The sequence below is a fragment of the Falco biarmicus genome, chromosome 13 (assembly GCF_023638135.1).
Source record: "Falco biarmicus isolate bFalBia1 chromosome 13, bFalBia1.pri, whole genome shotgun sequence".
NCBI classification, from domain to species: Eukaryota; Metazoa; Chordata; class Aves; order Falconiformes; family Falconidae; genus Falco; species Falco biarmicus.
Window position 1 is genome coordinate 14446274 of NC_079300.1, and position 22668 is coordinate 14468941.

Genomic DNA, 22668 nt, shown 5'->3' on the forward strand with positions numbered 1-22668 from the left:
TAAAGACGCGATCTTGCATGATATGTCTTTGTGTACATCATCTGACAACCTTACCAGGAAGAACAAATGGACTCACTGGAAAGCATCAGAGGAACAGGAAGGCTCTGATCTATGGTGAAAGTGGGGCAGATTAAGTTAGGTATCTGACCTAGCTTGGTGAAGCTGTCAAGGGATATAAGCCTGCATGGTTCAGCTCATGTCATTACTACAACACAAGTGTTTCTTGGACTATAACTGTATGAAAGATACAGATGTCTGTGCCTTCCTACCAGTGGTGGGGACAAAGCAGCAGACTGTTCACCCATTGAACACCCTGTCTGGGCCAGTGGCCACATAAATAATCCACCCTTTTTACATACCTGTGACCATAACACTCCTGATGCGGGCAGCGCTGAGCTCTTCCAGGACAGGCTTTGTCTCCTTTTTTAAGCGATTCTCCATTATCAGCAGACCCAGGAATGTCAGATCAGATTCTGCCTCCTCCCTAACAGTGAAGAACAGACAGACAGATTTCATTCTTCTTTTTGCCTTTGGCCTATTTTTGCACTGAATTTTCTGATAGCCAGTTATAACTGTTAACCATCCCACCTAAGTCAAAAGCATTAGAATAATTTGTTAGTTTTCAGCAGTCCTAGGCTGCCTGTCTTTTGTGGTGCTATTTCCACCACCAGCAGGACCTGCATCCCACTGGCAGCAAGTGGTGCTGGCTGTGTATGCAATATTTTCACTTGATTTTTCATCCTTCTGTTCTCTTCTTCCTTTGTTCTGAAGAATGTGTTCAGCACATAGCCAGCTTCCAACTCATGTTTGCTTAATTACCAGATCAAAAAAGGAGCCAATTTCAACCTACCTGCTCCACACACCAACATGAAGCCCGATGGATAAGTTGGACTGTTTTTCATTCATGCACCATCCTTAGCCAGCATGTAAAAGCACCCTGAATTTCCTGCACGATTCCCAAACTGTGGTGGTCTGATTTGCAAAGTTCATGCACGCTAGTCCTTCTCATTTGAGGACAGTACAACAAAGAAACGCACCTTAGTAAACGTATCTGCTATTTTTGACAGTAGGACCTGAGCAAACAGCATGTGGGGATTCCAGTTCTGTTCTCTCCTACTTTTTTCTTTATACCTGTGCTATTGCTTCTTTTATAGTTGAACACATGCAGTGGAGAACAGAATTTGGTAAACAATCGCATCCCTGAGTCATAAACTAGAGGTCTGTCAGGGAGACAGGCTGACCCTGAAGAGCCTGAAAAAAAGAAAAGCTTTCAAACACTTATTTTAGCCACTATAGTAAAGAGGAGGTGATGCCAAACACTTGCATGGTAGAGTAGCTGAGTCAGGTGGTGCCTGGATAGTTACTGCTTTCCCAGCAGCTCTTGTGTTTGACCTCTAGTTTTCTTGTTTTCCCCTGCCAGTATATACATCATGCATGCTGTAACTGCACACACAGCTGCAAAATCTGGGCCACAGCACACACACTTGATCATTGGGTCGGATAGGTTTGTTATGATACCTGTCACAAGAATTAAACAAACCACTTGCACTTTGCTTCAGCATCATTGGCCCTTTCAGCAAAGCAAAAAGCCCTGTGAAAAGACAAGTGAGCCCCATCTGGATTAGGACCTGCAGCTAGGAAACAGAGAGGACAGCAGATGCCAAGTAACCCCAAATGTTTCAGAAGTTATGTTTCTGCAATATCACAGGCAAAAGCTAGAGGGATTTGGATAAAAGCATATGGATTCCTGTGTAGGTGTTCTTGTGTGAGGCTTGAGGAAATCTAATACCATGAGCACAGCAGAAGAGTTTGCTGGTTTCCCTAGAAACTAGAGAGCTAAAGCTAGAAAGGTAAAGGATTAGACCAAGACAGCAGCAGAAGATAAGTCTGCTGACTTTGACTGGACTAGAGAACAGGTGGGGTAATGGAATGTTACCTGCTGCCTTTGCTTAATCAAGGAACCAGGATAACAACCAAAAAAAAAAAGAGACTTCAGCTGAAATCATGCATAAATCTGCAAGGAGATTGGTAGAATGATGGACTGAGGGAAGGCAGAGTGCACTAGAATTACTCTTCCTATGTTGATCCAAAGTTAAGAAATATGTAATGATTTTGGGCATGTGCTATAAGCATGGCTGAAGTGCCCTCTACCTATTCTCAGCCAGACCTATGTCCAGATTTAAATCAGATTCCCTCTGGCCTGAATCTAACAAAACTCTGTACTACAGCCCTGTTTTTGGCAGGGGTGTTGTGGTAATGGTACTATGTGAGGCACTACTAGCCCATGGCTGAACGTGGCTGGCAAGAAGCAGTCTATGGCTTACCTTGTTAGATCAGTAGATTGCTTCCCTGCCTGTAGAGATTTACATGCCAGTCCGATGACCCTAAAGCCCTGCGCTGTGTAGAGCAGAAGCTTGCTTTCAAAGTTTGATGGGACTGTGCAAAAGAGGAAAAAAAGAGTTCATCAGGGCATTTGACTGCTTTCTAAAAGGAAGCCTTGGAGCAGGAAAGGTTCTTGTCCCAGTGGGAAGGTACACCTAGAGTCTACCAATAGGCCAAGGACATCAAAAAAGGCTGCTGAATGGAACTTTGCTCAATAAGAAAATCATTGCTTCCCCTCTACCACTTTTCACTTGGGGTCCTAAACTATTCTGCAAAAACTTACCTGTTCCAGTTCGTCATGAAGGAGCTGTGCTCTTCTAGCTGCCCTCCCAAGGCTTGGAGAAAAAAGATAACTTTTTCTGGTGTATACTGGACCAGTAGACAACTTTTCCAAATATCTATTCTGGCAGAGACTACACACCATGTACAAGAGTTGGTACTTGCTTTTATCTCTTAGCAGTCCTCCTTTGCTGAGAAGGGCTGTACGACAGGTTAGCCTTAGACTTGGAGCACAACAGAGAGACTCTAACTTTTCAGGCTGAAGTATAAAGTCAGACCCAGAAATCTCATCTGGACCTTCCACTTCATTGCACCATCAAAAGTCACTTATACATATGTGTTTCTAGGAAACATTTATAAATGTTAGTTACCTGTTTCTGCTCTGCATAACATGGCTACCATTTCTGGAGCCCCTTTTGTGAAGACCTGTTTTTCCCCACCAATTTCCTGAGCAATGACAGACATTCTTTGCAAGGCTGAAGAAAATGGAAACTGACGTAAAATGGTAACTCCTTCCACTGGGGCCTAGGAGGAAAGCAAGTGGATTAGATACTGCAGCAAGAATTTTAAACTCAGGCCAAAGGATTTTAAGTCTGTCCTTTGGCCTATGGTAAGAACCTAACCATGTATAATGGGCTGATTTGTCACAATAGCACAGAAAGAACTGGTCTACAATGAGGAGATACAATTTGTACAGAAATGTTTAGCTCAAGCGGCAGGAAAAGTTCACTGATAGTTTTAGCAGACTATTAGACAATTTACTTAAAGGAACTCACTAGTCCTGTTCTTTAACAAGATTCTGCTAGGTCTTACACTGGCCTTGCAAACGGAAAATGGATGTCTGTAATCACGGCCCTTGGTGTATATCACCAGTAATGGTCAGACATCAGCTACCAGACTCCACTGCCGTCCCAAGTGCTTTTAGAGATCTTCACCACTCAGCTGAGTTTGGATTGAGTCTTGAGCCACCAGGACAGACAATTTCCTGGGCTGGACAATCGTCATCCAGCATCCCCCTGCTCCTGGTGTGAGCAGCAAGCGCCCCTAGACATCTCTTTTTAATCAAAGAGAGCAAGGCAGTCTCTCTGCAGGCAGTACAAGAAAGACTAAGTGAGGAAGAGCTGTCTTGGACTAGGACAACCAAGCATTTCTCTACTGAAAGATAAATCTTGCACTGACAGTTTAACTTGACCAGGAAGGTGAATCTTGCAAATAGCTTACGCAGCTGGCTTTAGGCCCAGGTCTAACAACTGTGGCACGTGTGGATCCTTGACCTTCATTCTGGCGTCCACTGGAATCATCTATCACCTGTGTATTGAAAGACAAAAATCTTTCAGATCACAGCACCAGCAGAGCTGAAAGGAACCTTGGGAATCATTTAGAGCTTTTCCTTCCATCAAAACAAGGTGTCTTATTCATTCCTGAGATGGGTCTGTCATTTCAGTCATTTCATACTAAAAAGGTCCAGTAATGTAAATCCCACTGTCTTGCCTGGCAACCAAAATCAGAGCTTCACCAGCTTCACTAAGATACTATTGTAGTCGTGTACAGCAAATAGATTATGTCCTCTCACTGACACGAAATTTTATCCATTTATCCATTTTATCCATTACAATACACTTAAATATGCAAAAATCTTTAAATATAATGTAGACCCAATGGGGAAATAATAAATAAGAGTTTGTACTAATGTGGAAAGCACCATCCTCTGCTCTTGAAGTATTCCTCAAATCAGTTGGATTTTTTAATAATTACAACATGACTGTGAGGAAGAAAAATAATTTATGGTGTCACAGGGCACATAATTATTCCTGTTTCATAGTAATTATTTAACAAGATTATTCCTGTTTAATTTATAACTTTGATAGGTGTCTGCCTAAGGCTGAGATGGCAATGTGATACCCCTAGGGAAAAATACCCTCTAACTCCTGTCATTACTGGATAGTTTATTCCCTGAAATTTTGCTGTTTTACATATTTTGCAGATACAAAACAGGTGTTAAGTACAGATGTTGTTACCCATGCAACTAGCTAATCCTGCCTTGAATCTCTTATTTTGCATCAGTAATGTCTTGTGGCTATATTTTACACCAGGTAATTATGGGCTGTCTTCCTCTTACCCATCTCAGATTTGTAGCTTTTTAGTTTTCATAAATGTTCATGTCCACCATCCAACTCATCAGACAGTAAACGGCACACTGACGGCTGTTGGTAGGTAACAGGACAGAGACTGAAAGCCGAGTGCTTTCATAGGGGCATGCGATTTCAAGCCTGAAGACGGTAGAAATATCTCCACATTGACAGAGCTCTAACGAATTTCAGTCTTGTATCTAGTTCAAAGCTGGCACAAGTCTTTTTCATGCTCTGTAAAAGCAGTCTTAATCTGCATGTAAGTAACATCTGGGACTTCCTGTTATCTGGCATCAGCCACAGTCAGAATTGAGACCCCAGCAGGGTTTGAATGATATCCACCACTTCCAGTCAAATGAGCTAAGTACTCAAAGTACCCATAGGTCAAAGCTCTAGGCAGAAACAAGGAACATTTCTCCAAAATCCTGAGCATATGGTATCTCTGCTGAGTTTTAGCTGGTTTACTTCTGTGCAGGAAGTGGCTATTTGCACAGGAAGACTTGGGACATTTCTCCTTTTTGACAAAACTAAAACTCCCCACCACTGTTTGCGTAACAACAAAGCACAGCTTTACCCAGTTAGTGGCCTCAAACATTTTCACATCCAGTGGGTCTCCTTGGATCTTGCCCTCCCAAACAATTAGTGAATGACAAACTGCCATTGCTCTGAACACTGGGCCCCAAGGCAGGCTGTGGTCTGCAGGGAAGCTGTGAATGTCCTGGAAGCTAACATGAAAAAGATCATAAAAATTTACATCAGACAACACCGAACAACATATGACTAACAGAAAAAAAAGTCCTAAGTCAGGGGGCTGTTAAAGTCCTATTCTGTGGTCAGATGATAAGCATGTTTCTGGGGACGTGTCCTCCCCCATAAGCTATTTCTCATGCACCTGTTAAAGGCTGGGACACACATGCTCAGAAAAGGTGTATTCTGCGTAGTTGAGTCCATTGGGGTGGACAGAGGAACAGATTATTATAAAATACCTTCCTTGATGAAGGACTTGACCTGTGAGACTGATATAAGTCTGAGCATCTTTGTGCATGCACATTTCTGGAAATGTAAATGGGGAAAAAACACGGGCACTGAAGGAACTGAGTGGCAATCTCGTGGGTAACAATGGCATCCTGCCACAAAGGGTTGGGGCACCGCTGCAGCTTTGAGATCTAACTTAGCATGTCTACTGCAGACTACCCTGCTTGGGCATGCCGTGCCAAATGCTGACAACAGTGGCTGCACCTTTCCATGTGGAGCAGAACCCCTGGGATGAGGCAAACAAATAATTTTCCAGAGGCTACAGCACAGGAAACTTCAAACTGCTCTTTGGCATTAACTGTCTCTCAGTCTTACTATCCCACCAAATTTAAATGCCATTGATGTGTCAAGAAGCCTTACCAGTTTCTTTCAGAGGGCAGCAAGCCCCAAAGATCCAGGCCATCTTCTGTTAAGGTGCCAGTCTAAGTTAAAATGTACATTTAAATTAACTTCCCACATGAGAGCTCCAAGAGGAATGAAAAGAGACTTATTTTAAGAAGTTACTGTCCAGAAAATGCCAGCACAGTGCAGAGCAAAAGTGCTGCCAGCCGGTTCCTAGATTCCAAGAAAAACAACAATTTGCAACAGTGTCTGTTCATACAACACACACTTAGAGTATCCAAGATGGATCAGTGTGTTTCTAAAATACAATGGAAAAGCTTGATCAAAACCCATACTCTCCCACACCTAGCATGGCTCCCATTACTACTAAGAGAGTAACCACCACATAGCAGTTACTTTGTCAAAGCAGATGAGGTTCAGCTGTCCACACATGTTGATCCTCTGTGGGCTGATGCAGAAGATGCCCTTTTTCTTCAGCCTCTGCTGGGTATAAATGATCCCTGTTGTCAAGGCAGCTGGCAGAGCTGGTGGGACAGCAATAGTGATAACATCCAAGGCCTTCTTTACCACTTCTCCTGCCTCCTCCTGGCATAAAACCAAAAGCAGTTATCAGCAAGAGGGTAGCAAGGAGTGCTGCTTGGATTGTCTGTATGTAGCCCTCTTCATCCCTCCTCCTTTGCACTGCGGGTGCTTCAGGCTGTGCTGTTTTCTGCCCATGGTCCACCACATATTAAATCTCCCTAAGAAATTAATTGCTTTGATTTAACCAAAGGCTTTAAGGCTACACCGCTGCTAAAGAGCAGCCACTAGGCCTTCCTTCATTCTCCATGCCAACAAACCTGCCAGATAGAGTTCACAGTCTCATCCAAAGCGTATGCGTTCAAACATGCCAGCTAGGTTATTGCACCCTCAGTCAAGCCCAGCTTCCCATGATACAGCACACAAGAATCTGCCATTCATATGGGCATTCATCCAACTGCCTACAGGCATAGCTCTGGACTCCACATTAGGGTGGCAGGTGAGACATATGGGATGGGGCTGAAAAAGAGGGCAGAATGCATGAACTAATGATTTCTTCTGACCTTATGTTCTAGGACTTATGAAAGGAAATTGCTTTTACCTGCAGGAAGAGACATGGAAGTAAAAGTTACATTTCTAAAAGCAATCTCTAATTTGGGAGCTTAGAGGTCGGTGTAAAACTGACTGCCAGTATGCTGCATGTCAGCACTGTTATTCTTGGCAGTTGCTATCACCGCTAAAGGATTGAATGCATTTCAAATTGGGGTCCCAGAACTGAGACACTGCAAACTAAAGCCAATTTGCAGTTCAGATGGATCTGCAAACCATCATAAAAGTTCTATTATTACTGCCTCTGAGCTTGGGACTTTGACCATAAATCATGTTGCATTTGATGGATTGAATTTCCATCAGGTTCTCATTCTCCCTTCATTGATACTGTTTCAGACCACAGAAGGCACAGTTTGATAATATTTTGTATCTATTTTATGTTAGAATGAAACACTTACCACCTTTAGATAAACACACTCCCAGAAGAAAAAGCATGTGGTACATGATGTGACTGAATCTTACACCAGTCTGACAAGGCAGTTTCAGCTGCTGTGATAACATCACATCACATTCAGATGCTGTGATTAATGTATGTAATGCTATATATTACAAGGGAGAAGTTAAACAAAAACAAAACCAAAAAAAACCCAACAAAAAAAAAGGAAAAACTGCAAAGCAGACACCAGGGTATGTTCTTAAACACACTTTTTTTGATATCCTGAGGGGAATTAATCTTCTGAGAGCCAACTGATTATAGATTATTTCAAAGGAGAAAATGATCAAAAGCTGAAATGCAGAATCAATCTTACAACTCAAGACTTGGACTTTACATTGGCAGATAATTATCAAGGCATGAAATGACTTCTTGAAAGTTTTGGAAGAAGTTCTAAAGCAATTAGGCTTTAAAAAATGCAGAACTACTGTCTACAGTGTACAACTTCTCTTATATTGATCTTGATGCATAAGAATGAGTGAACTGTTTTTTAAAAGGGTTTCAGGGAAATCCTCCACAGATTTACAGACCAATATGGCAGGGCCTTATGTGCACTAATAGGCCTTAATTACACTCACCAGCCTTATCTCCACCCTCACCCTCTGCTCATGGGTTCAGGTGCTCCATTTAAGCTCAGGCCTGGGCCTTCAATCCCTGTCTGAGCCATGCTGTAGGTGTACCTGCCTCTAGCGCTGCCTCCTGTATTGATATGTTTAGATGTATCTTCTCCTTATCTGCTTCTGACTGATCTGCCTGGATTATTTATCGCTTTGCCTTGCCTGGTACTACTGATGGGCTGTTACCAGCACCCAGCCCTCCCCACCATGTTCAGATACTGTGTGGCTATGCCCTGGTCAGTGACAGTACCGCTTGTGCTCTGGTCACCCTCGGCTCCTGGCTTGCCTGTCTGAAGGAACTGTTGGCCCTTGCTGCTTCCTGATACAGAAACTTGCTTAAGATTTTAATACATAATTAATTGATCCTTGATGTATATGGCACATTAAGGAAGAGCTAACACAGTCTTCACAGAGGGAATTAATACCCCATAAATTTCCTGGAGAACTCGGGGAGGGGGGGGGGGGGAATCAGTGGAGATGTGGGTGACTCAACTGATTCAAGATAGTTAGCTTTGAAAAAGTTACTTCCCAAAAGCTTTCAAGGATATTAAGCTGAGTGATAATTAAGGGCAGGTTATCTCCCTTCCACCCATGCCCTTTCCCTGCCCCCTCCAAATGACTATATGAAGAAAAAAAAAAAAAAAAAAGAAAGGACAGAAGAAAATGGGGAGTTCTTTGTAACATCAGTATATTTCAGGGATCTCTGTTTACACCTGTACTGTTCAGGGCTCTAACACAGAAGAAAGGTGGCAGAACAGGTGGCCCAATGATCTCTAAATCATAAATAGTAGAGGAAATGCCAAACAGAAAGCAGCTATTTGCTGCTCCTCTAAAACAAAAATCTACAGTGATTCAGACAGCAGCTTTAAGAATATTTTTGTGCAGTATATAATGAAACTGTGGGAATCATTGCCACAGATGCTGTCAAGTCCAAGGCATAAACTAATTCGGAAATACGTTGAACCACACCCTGGGAGATTTTCAGTGGCTATTACAGCTAGATGATGTAGATACAAAAGACAGCTTACTGAATTGTTAAACCTTTCTCTTCAAGAAATTAGAAGACTATACCAGGGAAGAATTGTTCTATTTGCTCTACTTCCTAACCAGCTTCTGGAAGTATTTGATACCAGTTACTCTCAGTGACAGTGGACAGGATGGGTCTTTGATCTAAACTGAAGTTTTTGGAAAGCTGCATTTTCACAATGACACATCAGTCTGTGTCCTGTTTAACCCATGACACACTTGTGATTTTTCTAGGAATGTACAGAAAGTGCCATAAAAACTCTGTAAAAGCTACTTGCAGAGTGCTAAGCTCTTGGATCTCTCATTTTCAGAGCTCTAGAAAGCATTATGCTAACTACATGCATTGGTAATTACATGTATTAGCAAGCACAGGGCAGGCAACACACAGAGGCAGTTGGCATACAGAAGGCTGCTGATGAGACATGCAGTGCTTGCATAGGATTTGCTAAAACCTCAGAAGAAATCACTATTGGGAAACAGTGGGTTTTGGCACCTTGGAACTGAATGTACGAGAGCTTGTATACTGTCACAAACTCAGTTATACTGTAAAATGGCCTCAAATAGTAAGGCAGAAAGAAGAGTTACAAGGACCATACTTTTATATGTAAATGTATATGAAATCACTCAAGGTTCAAGTCTCTGGAAATTTGGTGTGACCATTTCTCCTGCATTTAGCAACTCACCCCGTTAAGTGCAAATACACACACTGTGTAGATCATTCCAATTGCTGCAAATGCTATGAGGCACATCAGGAACCGGAGAGCATCTCTGTACAGCTTGAAGTTCATGGGTTTAGGGTAGAGAATGGACCTCACAAGATCTCCTTTGGCTGTATTAAAACCTGGAAAGACAAAATAAAATCATTCCAAGGGAAAAACATTTCCAAAAGTTCTCTACAAAGAATCGAGGGCTTTAAAATTACTCATAATTTCTGTAACTTAAGAAAGAAGGCCCAGATCTTTCATTTCAGTGTATGAGACCTACTCTGCAGGATATAGAAAAAAGTTATTTCTGTCTTAAGGAGGAGGATTTTTTCAATGTCTCAGAAGGAAAGGAAAATGCTTGTTTGCAACCACATGCTAGTGGTTTTTGTAAAAGTTATGCCAAGCAATTGGAAACAATTCATAATAGGTTAGCCCAACCCAGGATATCAATCCTCCATTTGACTGTTGTGAATTTGGAGTAACATCTTTAACTTAATGTGACTGTTCCAGTAAGAAAAAAGCATGAAAGGAAAAGCAAACTGAGGTGTTGACTGACCAGTCCGTAGCACCACAGCTTTCACTACTCCTCTGTCATCTGCCTTGGTCTGTATGACCTCTGTTCCACAGAAGAGGACATGTTTTTTGTAATCCTCTGCACAATGCATTCTCCAGGGCTTGATGTTATCAGCTTGGGGTAAGTGGGTCTTTGTTACTGGAGTACTTTCCCCTAAAGAAAATTAGCTCAGATAAGGAAAACTGCAGTACGCCTTAAAATCAGCTTGCTGACTTTTAAAGTACAGTGCCTAGACATCTAGATGGTAAGTTAAAGGTATTTACTAGAGAAACCAGTTTAGAGTATGTTACTTTTATATTGTGACATCTTCAGAGTGAATAACAGTTTGAAACCTAGCAAGCAAACAGACTGTGCCAGAGAAAAGCTCTCCTTTGCATCAGCACAACAGCTTAGAGCAGGGGTCCTCAGACTTTTTAAACAGGGGGCCGGCACGCAGATGAAGTGGCAGGCAGTCATCTGCGGCTGCTTGGTTCTTCCCCCCCCCCCCCCCCCCCCCCCCAACCCCTGGCAGGGGGTGGCGCGGGGGGGTTGTGTAAATACGAGGGGCTGGATTGAGGACCCTGAGGGGCCGTATCCGGCCCACGGGCCGTAGTTTGAGGACCCCTGGCTTAGAGAACTGAAAGTAGTCTAAGGACTCCAAACCCTTTTGCAGATATACGAACTTGAAAAGAGACCTGAACTGGTGTTGCATGACTCCACTTGATGGCCACAAGTTTTTTACCTAGTTTGAGCCTCATATGCAGGTCACTACACTATTCCCTTAGGCAGATTAAACATGGCATTCCCTATTTCCCCTTCCTAGGAAAAAGGAAAGTCTTCAGCTCAGAGCTTGACACCTGACAAATATCCTATTTATGTCAGAGCAGATACTAAGGTGAAGCAGAAGAAATATTTTCCGACAGCTGAAGCTTTCTAAATGAAAGAACGTTCTGGAATTTATTATTTACCTGAAATTTCAGAACTGTGGGGTTTAGTTCAATTCAGACCAAGACCAATTTGAAGACATGAAACAGAATTATAAACATCCCCTGCACAAAAATCCTACTTTTCAGTGAACTCTCCCACGTGGTATGTCATCCACTGCTATCACATGAACAAGGGTATAAGTGTCTGGAGGGCTAGACAGACACTCCAGCAAGCTGGAGATGTTGCAGTGATCTGTGATGAGACATTCACAGTGATTGAGAGAAACCCCTACAGCCTGAGCAGACTGTGGGCCCTGTGTGGGAATAGCTTTGCTCCATACCTACTGCTTCTTCCCCTCTCCTGTTCACCCTACTGTTCACTCTTTCTGATCAGATGATCCCTTCCTAAATTCTGCACTCCAGAAAGGAAGAAAAGGATGGACTGCCCTTCTGAAAGTGCATCTTGTCTATTTAGATAAGCTGGGGCTAACTGCAATCCAGTCTTTATTGCAGTGAACATCCAAAAGAATCCCCTTCTAGGCTAACTATGGACTATCTCATAGTAAGGATGATCATGATAACACTGTGTCAGTGGCTGAAGCCATAGGGTTGTGATGATTTTTTGATGGTAAACTTGGAAGGGATGAGCTGTACCTGTCAGCATGCTTTCATTTACAACGCACTGCCCACTGATCAGGATGGCATCACAAGGCAAAAGGGTTTTGCCCTCTTTCAAAACCAGCATATCTCCAGGGACAAGATGATGTGATTCCAGCTCTTGGAAACCTGTAGGTGACATGTAATACAAACTTTGTGCTTCACATATTTCTCTGCGGTAAGAGGAAAAAATAGAAGGAACTACCTTCTGAACAGATTGTTACTTCTTTATAATGTCTAATAAACAAAGGACCACAATTAGGACCTAAGAATAAAAACTCCAATACTTAGAAAAGCCTAGGCATCAGTTAAAACTGCAGAATTCCTTTTTATCTCCCCAGGAGCCCAACCAATGGTTATTGTTCCAATGCGCAGACTTAACTGAAGAAGCTTGGACCTACATTTCTTAGTTTGACACCATCTTTTTGGATCGTGTTCTAAATACCATGGCAGTGAACAGACTTTGCATGGAGCAATTAGGTGGACTCACAGCCATTTACTGGCTACGTGGCTGGCTTTGTCAGCACCACTTTAAGAAAATGGACATGGTTTTCCTGATCATTTTTTGCTAAGGCTGCGCTCAGTTATGAATACGACTGATGTGACATAACATACTTCTAGGTCAAATTAACCCAATATGCAGAAGCTAGTTAATTGAGCTGACAGGCAGAACAGGAAACTGTTTTAGAAGGGATTTAATACTATACATACTTGGATTTGATATAAATTGCTATAGAAATGAAACACATTGAAGAAAGAAGTGTACAGGAGTCACCTTCCTTATTTCTGCAGACAGTGACCATGATGTTGTTATGAGACTCAACCAGTCTGTGCAGTTTAACCGATTGCTATAAATTAAAGGAGAACACACAAAAGTGTTACATCTTACTTACATGATGTAATTCATCCACTAACAATTATTCCCTTTTGTTATTTGTGGTTATGAGAGCCCTTATAAACTGGGGTCTGGCCCTGACAGAACTGTACAATCATACAGAGAAAGAAATTCCCCACGCTAACTATGGAGAACGTGTAACAAAAGGTTACAGAGTGCAGCACTGGAATGGGGAAGGGAGGGTCTGGGTAAAGAACCACACAGAGATTATGATGACTAGGAGGTCAGGCCATTGCACCTGCTACTACACAATGTCACGAGACTAAACCTCTGAGTAACTCTCATAGAACTGTATGTGTGCATGTTGTAACATCCTAGCCTTTCCCAGATATTAGAAATAAACCCTCCTTGTGGAAAAAGGTAAGGTGTCTCACCCGTCTAAGATCATATACAGTCAAAAAAATTGAGAGGAGAGACATGATTATGATGGCAGTGGCATACTCCATGTAATCTTCAGCAAACCACAGACACACACTGAACAGCTGGAACACGTAAAATGGATTTAAGACCTGTTTGGAGAGAGAGCAATACTCAAGACCTGGCCACATTTAGATGGCTTGGTATACCCAGCCAGTCCATCCTGTTAGAAATGGGTTGGAATAAAAGCTATTAAGTGTTGTGTTTCTGATCCCCTTTCTAATTTCATTAGCACTGGCTTCAGTGTAGTCAGATTGGACCAACTCCATCTGACAGAACGGCCAAATAATCTGGACCAATGGGATGTTATTTGGAATGTGAATGGCTCAGCCCAAGCCTTGTTTTGTTTGCTTCTTAACAAAAAATGTAACAAAAGTGAGAGAAGAGCAGGTTGTGCTGTGAGGATGGAGCTCACATACCATAGGCACGTCACGAACACTCTGTTTAGGCCACATATAGCCAGTTCCTGTCTAAAAAAGACACTAGCGCTTTACATGGTGCTGTGGCCAGTGATGAGCTCATTGGATCTCTCCACAGCTGCAGGCATATGCCAGCTACCGCTGTTCACTTAATCTCTGCTGATTAAGAGGCAGCCTTTGCCCAGAAGGTTTGATTTCCAATGCAGCTTGTAAAGATGCACTGACCTTTGTAAGGCCAACAGAACGTGCTCCCAGGATACAGATACATACAAATACCAAGAAGCCTTACAGGCATGGGGAAGGAGGATAAGGAACAATGGAGAATAAATGAATTTATGGTGATTTCATGGAACAGCTTTACATAGGATTTTAAAAAGGAGTGTGCTTGATGAGTACATACTGGGAACCTAATTCAGATATAGAATTCATTATATTCTATATGCACACTCTACCTCCTCAGGTAGCCTACAAAAAAGCAACAGAAATGCTTAACCTCTTTGACGAGTAGTTTCCAAACAGGGATCACTGGAACATCAATAGTGTTTGGCCCACATACAACTCTCCTGTATGGGATAAAGATACATCACTTACAGATAAAATAGAGACAATGTAGCGCATTCAAGAAGCGCAGCTTTCAATAGTCCTGAGAGCTTGTATCAATCCCAGTGTAAAGGCTGTATCTTTCTCCAAGAAAAACATATAAAATTAAATGCCCCTACAGTGCTTACATCAGAAAAGATGACTGTACCAGTGAAATCTACTTAAAGGGACAAGAGATATAACACAGCCTTTTGGGCAAATGTCGCCATCATGCAAAAATTCCTTTGAAACACCATAAACAAAGGAATTCTGCACCTAAAACTAAATTATCTAAACCCAAATAATTTTGGATAAAGTTAAGGGTGATTTGAATGTAAGATTAAACAAGAGTTAAGGTCAGGAGCTGGTTTTGCAGCATTCAATCAACAGAAGATAATTTCTTTATTTAGCAGTTTCAGGAATACCTATTCTGTAAATTGTCTAATGATACAGTAGTTTGTAAGAATGAATTCAATTACCAGAACTAATTGTAGAAGTTCAATACAATTAACGGAGCCCTATTGAAGAAGTGCACACACACAACTTAGCTGCACTGCCTCTCGTAGACTTTCTCTTATTCCAAACAAGAACTGCTTAGAGTTAGCTACAGGACATAGTTATTTCCTGATTGAGAAAAATAACAGTGATGAATACTGAGCCATTTCTAAAACTTTGACAAGGACAATATCCTCTAGCCCTTTCCATTTGATTTTTCATGCATGGCCATTTCATCTAAAATTATGCACGTATTAATGGATATACAAGAAACTCAAAGGAAGGTGCACCAACAGCAGTGAATTTACATCTCCTTGAAATCTCTAAGTTGAGTACTTCTGTTTTACAATGCGTACCTGACATACTGTTCATTGCAGGTGAGACCAGAACCAAATTTGGCATGTATAGCTGAGCAAGTGTGGTGGTCTTCTAGGGCTCTAAAATATAAAGGGAGTGTTTTCCTTAGGACATTATTCACAAAGAAGCTTGACTTCCTCAGAGACTTTTGAACCACGGCATTGAACTCACCCAACTTTCTGGAAGTGTTTTGCACAGATATTCCAAACATAGCGGATTTTTTGTACTTGGATACTTTTCACCTGCAAAACAAAATATGCAACACGGCAAACAAAAATACTCCCAGGCTTGCTCACAGATCTCAGCTAGGCATCCTCACTGGGGTCAAGCACACACAGAGCAAATGATATGGGAGCAGGGAGGGAGAGAAGACAGGATTGCATATACTAACTCCCTAGTTATGTTATAGAGTGGGATCCCCACCTCAGTCCAGATTCCAGCAAGCTTTACAGATCTTTAGGTCAAGTAAGCACAAAGCAGCATTCTTCTCTCCCTGTTTTGTGAAGCGAAGAATACAGTCTTCACTCTCACAGAATGAAGGGAAGAGATCACTAATGCAGTGTCGGGTGCACAGGCAGTTGCCATAGCTCATCTCCAGTCGATAACTCCCTTGTCTTCTGTCTGGCTTTGAGGAAAGTAGAGAGCTCTGGGCAGTTTTTAGGCACAATGGCAAGTCCTTCAGCTGAACAGATAGCCAACAGACAAGAAAGGCCATCCCAGGATACTTCCTGAGTCACCGCTAATGCTAAGCCCTCGCAGAGCAGTTATCCATTAGGAACACACACTGCCATTTATAACTTGCAAAAGGAGTCTGTCCGGTCCTGCACAACAATAACAATGCCTATTAGAGATAATGGCACTTCATATCAGCTGGCGGAAGGCAAAGCTATACACCTATACACATAAGTAATAAAGAAATCAGCTCTAGGGGATTCTCCCTACCCAATGCAATAAGCATTATTATAGGCCAATGTAATCTATACTGAACTCATACGCTGACTCAAAATGAAGCTATAACCACAGTCATTAACCTAACAAGAGGTCTGCAGTTAGGATTTCATGCAATAGGAGGAGCTGCAATATTTACAGTGCTAAAAACTGTAGTGGGAAACGAGGGGCTCAACTCACTGCTGAAACAGATCCTTGGACAGCTCTTGGGCACTACTCTGTGTACTTAGGTAGCTTAAATGGCAAAAAGGTTTTATAATTGATTTATAAGTAGAGGCTTTTGAATTGCTAGTGAAGGATTAAACTGTTTGCTCTTTGGTGCTTTGAAATCTGTTATTTTCTATCTAGATGTTTTGATTGATATGAAAGTGGTGTTCAAAGGGCCTATTATTTGAGGCTGCATTGGGCTCTTTTATGTTACTAATTCAATCCTCTGAAGAATGTTACAAACCAGTCTTCACTTTCATACTGTGCCAGTTGATTAAACTAGCCGGCACTAAACTTTCTTATGTACATTAATATATGCCCACACAAAACAGCAGTAACAGCAACAGCTTTGCTCAGCTAAAGTTAGGTTTATAATGAAAATATCTTACTAAAATTTCTGTAGATATAAAAATAAATGCTAACAAGTTAGAAATCTATTTTGTGGAAGGGAAATAGCTCTTTTATGGGTTCCCCAGTGCGGTGATCTAGTATCTATAACCAAGAGCCAGATATTAGCAAACGCACCCTTGCATTCCTATTGTTCACACCAATTTAACGCGTAATGCTAATCAAGACATATGAGGATAATTATGGATAATTATATTTACTCAACTCATGAGGGGCCCTGTGATCTGCTTGGATCAGTTAATCGTCTGCCTTCTTCCCAGTGCCTCACTGGGATCTTAAAGCTAGGGAACTGGCAGAGACAAGGATACATCTCTGCAGGAACAGTCAATGTTGCAAGACCTGACTTCAGCAAAGTACAAATTGGTGAATACAAAGGCAAGAAAGCAAAATGTGTTTCAGACCCTCCTTGATGAAACATATCTGGAAATACTTGTGCAGCTCTGCCTAGGCACTTTTCTGTTCTATTCCCCTTCAGCTGCATTCACCCCTGTTTTCACGTTATTATGGAAGCTGTTATGTTCAGTTCCTCACAGTTTCCTGTCACACACAGATTCACCCCTAAATTCGTTGATTCCTTTTCAAGGAATAAGTTTTTTAGTTGGAACTCCAATTCTTCACTGCTAACCCCAGTGTCTTGAAGCTCTCCTACTCAAAATGTAGGTCTCCTCTCAGGAGTAGTGAGGATTCTTTTTTCATAACCCACTCAGAGTAAAAGAGGGGTTTTGCAGAGGTGAGTACAGTTCTCCAAAATCTCTAGCTTGTTTTTCCACAGCTTAATGTGTTCACCAAGCTGCAAGTTTCTTAGCTGGGTATGTTTCACAGCTCACTTTCACTCCATGAAGTGTGGCTGAGATTTGCTATCATCTCCCAGGTGCTGCAGGGAATACTTTACTTACTTGCAAACTTGGCTTCATTATGGCTTTGCTGAAGATTGAGTCTTCCTCAGCAGTGGCTGGATAATCTGATCTACTTCTGATAAGTGCAGACACAGAGATCCATGTCACAGTCTTACGAGAATAAACCCGAAATTCATCCTAAATGAATATAAAAGAGAAGTGTCACAATATCCCTCAAAATCAGACCAAACTCACCATCACCTTGAAGTAAATGATTACAGTAGGCCTTTCTAGAGCACTGCTCCAGCTTTTTTAAAGAACTAACCAACAGGGGCTGCCCAGCACCTGTGACTGATCTATAAATAACCAGAATGGGGGTGGAATCATGGTCCTTTCCAAATTGGAGTACTGCAAATAATTCACTGACTGCAGGTCTGGTGCTTGGCTGATAAGGATGGAATGTGAACTCCCAGGTCATGATCTAGGACAGGTAAACAGTACAGGACAATCTGAGATGCAGTGACCATGCTGTAAAGGGAAGATCTAAAGGAACATAGCACTGTACTGCAAAAAATGATGTTTAGTGCCAACACCTTTTCACAGTCGTTCCTGTATTAACACTTCATTGGATCAAGTGTGTTAGCACTAAGCCTCCCTTACGGTACCGTAGACAAGCTTTTGCCACAAACTGAGCATGATCTTGCTATTTTTTGTAAAGTAAGTTCAATGTTGGAACTGTCTGATAACTAGCACTGGTAGCACAGTCTTAGAGATTAGAGCAACTACTGTAATAAGAACCCTCATGTTAAGTCCCACACACACGGAATCACATACATTAAAGCCAACCATGAGACTGACTTATGTCAGTTATATATATATTATATTCAGTGTGTGCGCAGATTGGCAGACAGAAAAAGCTGATTACCTCAGGCAGCCAGGTTCTGAAAGCATAGTTATTAAACTTCATTTGAAAATGACAACAGAAAAAAAAGTTCTGTACTAAATATGAGTCCTTTTGAATAATTTAGGCGTTCAAAAAAGAACTTTAATAATGTTTATATATCTTATTTATTTGTGCACTTTTCTTCTTAAACTGTTATTTTGAGTAGAGTAACATTTATTTTGTGTTATTTCTCTAGAATTTAAATTTCAGAATTAGTAGACATTGGGATGCAGATTGCAACAGTGAATGACACAGGTGCCTATTATTTGAACTGAAGTGAGTCAAAATTCAGTAACAAAAGTGAGTTAATAGGCTCTTATATTGCAATCGCAGAGATGATGATTACTTATGAATTAAGGTTTTATGTGAAGGAAAAGAATTCCAAGGATCAAGCTGATGGGATTACTTGTATCCTCATTAGCAGTAGTCATTACATTTGAGACTGACATAATCGAATATAGGGAAAAAACCCAAAACTGTCATTTTAATACAAATAACCACAATGGAAATCTGAAATTGTCAAATGCCCAGAGCATACTTTGAGGGAGCTTCCTGATAACAAGAATGTACAATATGATTCAATTCTTGCTTAATTACATAAAGGATGATTTAAAAACTCATTTATTTGAAAAGTGCTTGGCATGGCAAATCCATTTAAAATGACACACAAGAATAGTAAATTAAAAATGCAAACAGAACTGAAGATTAAAAAGGGAGACTAAACCTAATATGCTGCTTGTAAAAAAAAAAAATCCCCCCAGCCCATTAGGATGCAGATTGTTTCAGTATAAAATATTCAACAGGCAGATCTGTGATTTTCAAAACCCAAGATTTTAACTGCATGCTGCTCTGGTCATTTAAGAAGGCAGCTCAAATACAGTGGTAGCAAGTGATCCATTTTGCAATTGCACATTTTGCAAATGCCACTGTTCAGGAATCTTTGAAGCAGAACAAATTACACTTCTGCAGGTAAACCAACCCTACCAGTTCCTGAAGTATTCAGGCTCAGCTGAGATTCAGTCAAGTCTCAGTTTGCTTCTTTTAGCGTTGCAGTAGCTTCCATGAAATCAAATCAGGGTTTGTGTATGTTGCAGTGCTTCAGTACAGTTCTGAACAGAAAACTGCATTAGGAAACTACTAGCAAAATGTAGCAGCTCTGAAAGCATTAACTGCAGGATTGTGGGCTTACTGGACATGGGGAAGGGCTGATGGAAAATGGAAACATACAGCCAAAAAAGAAGCTTAGACTGCTTGCCCTCTTCTTTATACTGTACCCTCATCATGCACTGTTGGATGCTGCTGGGGACAGAGCCAGACAAATCTTTGGTTTGGCCCACTGGCTAAACTTTGGTGGAGAGGGGCAGCTTTACCAGGAACATCCAAGGATCTGCTGGACACTGACAATCAAACAGATGCTTTAGAATCTGGAGCTGAGATCTGCCACATAGGATGCACAGGATGGTGGAGGATGAAGGACTGAGAGCAAATAACAGTCTTGAAACCACAGACACTACAGGTGTTTTCACCCCAATTTCTTTCAGCTTGTCTGATCAGCTGTTACCCTCCGTTCCAGTCATCGTCTTACACACAATCTGTAGAATACTTAAGAGTTCTCTAGATCAATGATGGTAAATATAAGATATTATTGCAGGAAATCAGCAATATAAGAGATTTCATCTAACTGGATTCCTTCCAATTAATTAGTCTTCCTACTAACTACATACTAGGGACTACTTTAAAGATTAAAGTAGGCACCTACTGTTGTTCTAAGCAGAACAATGTCTGCTTCTTCCAGGCTGCAGCGGATGCAGTTTGCCCACACATCCCACTCTGGCTTCCAGTAAAACAGCAGCAGCAGTGCCCCACAGGACAAGATGTACCCAGCAATGCACAAGGCCCTTCGGCTGCTTTGAGTTTTGTAGCCAAATATCTCCTGTACAGCAAAGACAAGTTAAAAATCATTATTATTTCTCTTAAAGAATCACCTGAAATACCACACTTTCCCACCATCCACTGGTCTCCCATAGGCACTTTTTGATATGGTACACTGAAAAAAACAAGTCATAGAACTTGTATTTGGCTTCTTTACATGTCCTAAACATGACTAGAAAAACATCTTGCATGTTCCACAGAACTTTTCATCCACTGTCACAAAACTAGATTGCTATAGTCTGACCAAACCTCTAAAATAGTTGTATGTAGTTCTGATACTCAGTATGAGACACTATTAGGTGTGCGCCATGAGTTAGAATGGTATCAAAATATAAAAGCCCTAACCTTTAGGCCCCAAGTCAGGAACACAGATTTGCCTGGTCAGGTTTTTTAAGGTCCCCGGGTGAGACAGCTGAAGAACTTGAGTATGTCTGCACTAGGGGGATGGAGAGTGGTGCAGACCCACTCCAGCAGCTGAGACTGTGCCTGCTTCAGAACCAGAACCGCTACTGCTGTCCTGCCATGGTAGTGAGTCTGCATTAATGCACCTACACTTTAGAGACTCCGTTAGTGTCTGTACATAGTGCCAGATGACACTGCGTGACTGCACCACCTGGAGCTGTTGGCACAACTCAGAACAGACACAGCCTTTATAGGGCTGTTACCATCTTCCGTGATAGCTCCAGTGTGGAGATTTTGGACCCTGCCAGTGTGCCATTGTCCTAATATCCCAAAATAATAATAACAACTGTTAGTAAGAACAACTAATGAACACTTGCAGAATGCTTTACATGTTCAGAGGGCCAAAGGAAGCTACTCATGCTAGCTGTATGAGTAGGTATTATTATTCCATTTTAAAGCTGGGGAAATTGTTATGGTGAGGCAAGGTGACTTGCCCAAAACTTCAAAGGGATGATTGTCAGCATTACCGTTTAAGAGCTGCCAGGTCTTGGTACCATGGCAAAATTCCCTCTCAGTAGGGCTAGCAGGGACTTGGTAAAGGTGAAATGAAATGTATACAGTGATTTTATAGAGGAGACCCAGCCCTGATCTAAGATGGGAGATTGCATGACTGCAATTACATAGCGTGACCAGAAGAATTTGCTAACATAGGGGTTAAGATTCCTCAATCTCCTTCTTCCTAGTATATCTGCAGCAATTGTGCAATCTGCTTCTGAAGATCAGATATCTGTAGCCACAGATATTGCAAGACTCATTCATAAGGTGAGAAGAAAAGGCGATGTAATTGGAAGGATGAGTAATGCATAATTCCTGGTTCTGTGCTGGTGTCTTTGCTTGTTATGCGAAACGCAGGCCCTACCCAGTGGTTCCACGTGCTGCCTCGGCCTACCTGCTTTATGTCATTCTCCAAAAGACAGGCTCTATCTTCCTAGGTAATCTCCATGGTGTTTCTAAAGAGAAGAAATTGGCAACTGTGGGGAAAAATTATGGTAAACTGGACTGAGAAGTAAGTGGCCTGCATTGCACAGGACCTGGTTATACCACCTTGAGATGCACACGCTCAGCATTTCAAAGGTTTCAAAGGTTTCAAAGGTTTCTATAATCTCTGAGCAGCCCAGGAGAATAAGGCAACTCTGCAGCAGATAGAAGGAAGTTCATGGAGGACAGCAGATAGGCAAGATTGCTAGAAGGTTGTTGGTGTGGCAGTCATGCTATTAATATTCACATGCTCCTATAAATAGGTAAAGCGCTCTCCGTTCACTTCTGTCTAGTTGTATCCTTAACAAAAATGTTCCAAAATTAGTGTCAGCACCAGCTTACAAAATAGTACATAGCAATGGCTTACTAGCAAGATCCAGATGCTTGGATCCAGACTTTACAGCTTGTCAGCAAGGCAATGGAACTCCCAAGGAGACAGAGATGCCTAAGGGAAGAACTGTTAAAAGAACATGCCTTCAGACTTCCTCCAGTAAATGGCTGGACCTGGAATAACTGGAATAGTATTTTCAAATTGGGATGGGCATGAATATCAGGGTGGGGAAGAATGAGATTGCTGCCAT

General features: G+C 41.7%; 1 protein-coding gene across 6 annotated transcripts in view; it reads right to left on the bottom strand.

The window, feature by feature from the left end:
- The window catches only part of LOC130158386 (probable cation-transporting ATPase 13A4), a 51340-nt gene that overhangs the window by 19271 nt on the left and 9401 nt on the right, over nt 1–22668 (bottom strand). For 5 of the 6 annotated variants that reach the window (XM_056359100.1, XM_056359099.1, XM_056359102.1 and 2 more), the window contains 17 exons: nt 20475–20648; nt 17833–17970; nt 15545–15615; nt 15373–15453; nt 14436–14505; nt 13481–13615; nt 12987–13059; nt 12209–12340; nt 10632–10802; nt 10055–10212; nt 6564–6752; nt 6186–6247; nt 5365–5515; nt 3883–3969; nt 3033–3186; nt 2325–2436; nt 360–484 (listed from right to left, as the gene is read on the bottom strand). In XM_056359100.1, coding sequence (XP_056215075.1) covers nt 360–484; nt 2325–2436; nt 3033–3186; nt 3883–3969; nt 5365–5515; nt 6186–6247; nt 6564–6752; nt 10055–10212; nt 10632–10802; nt 12209–12340; nt 12987–13059; nt 13481–13615; nt 14436–14505; nt 15373–15453; nt 15545–15615; nt 17833–17970; nt 20475–20648 — 2083 coding nt within the window. The remainder of the gene's footprint in view (nt 1–359; nt 485–2324; nt 2437–3032; nt 3187–3882; nt 3970–5364; nt 5516–6185; nt 6248–6563; nt 6753–10054; nt 10213–10631; nt 10803–12208; nt 12341–12986; nt 13060–13480; nt 13616–14435; nt 14506–15372; nt 15454–15544; nt 15616–17832; nt 17971–20474; nt 20649–22668) is intronic. The other variant, XM_056359101.1, reaches the window with a different exon arrangement.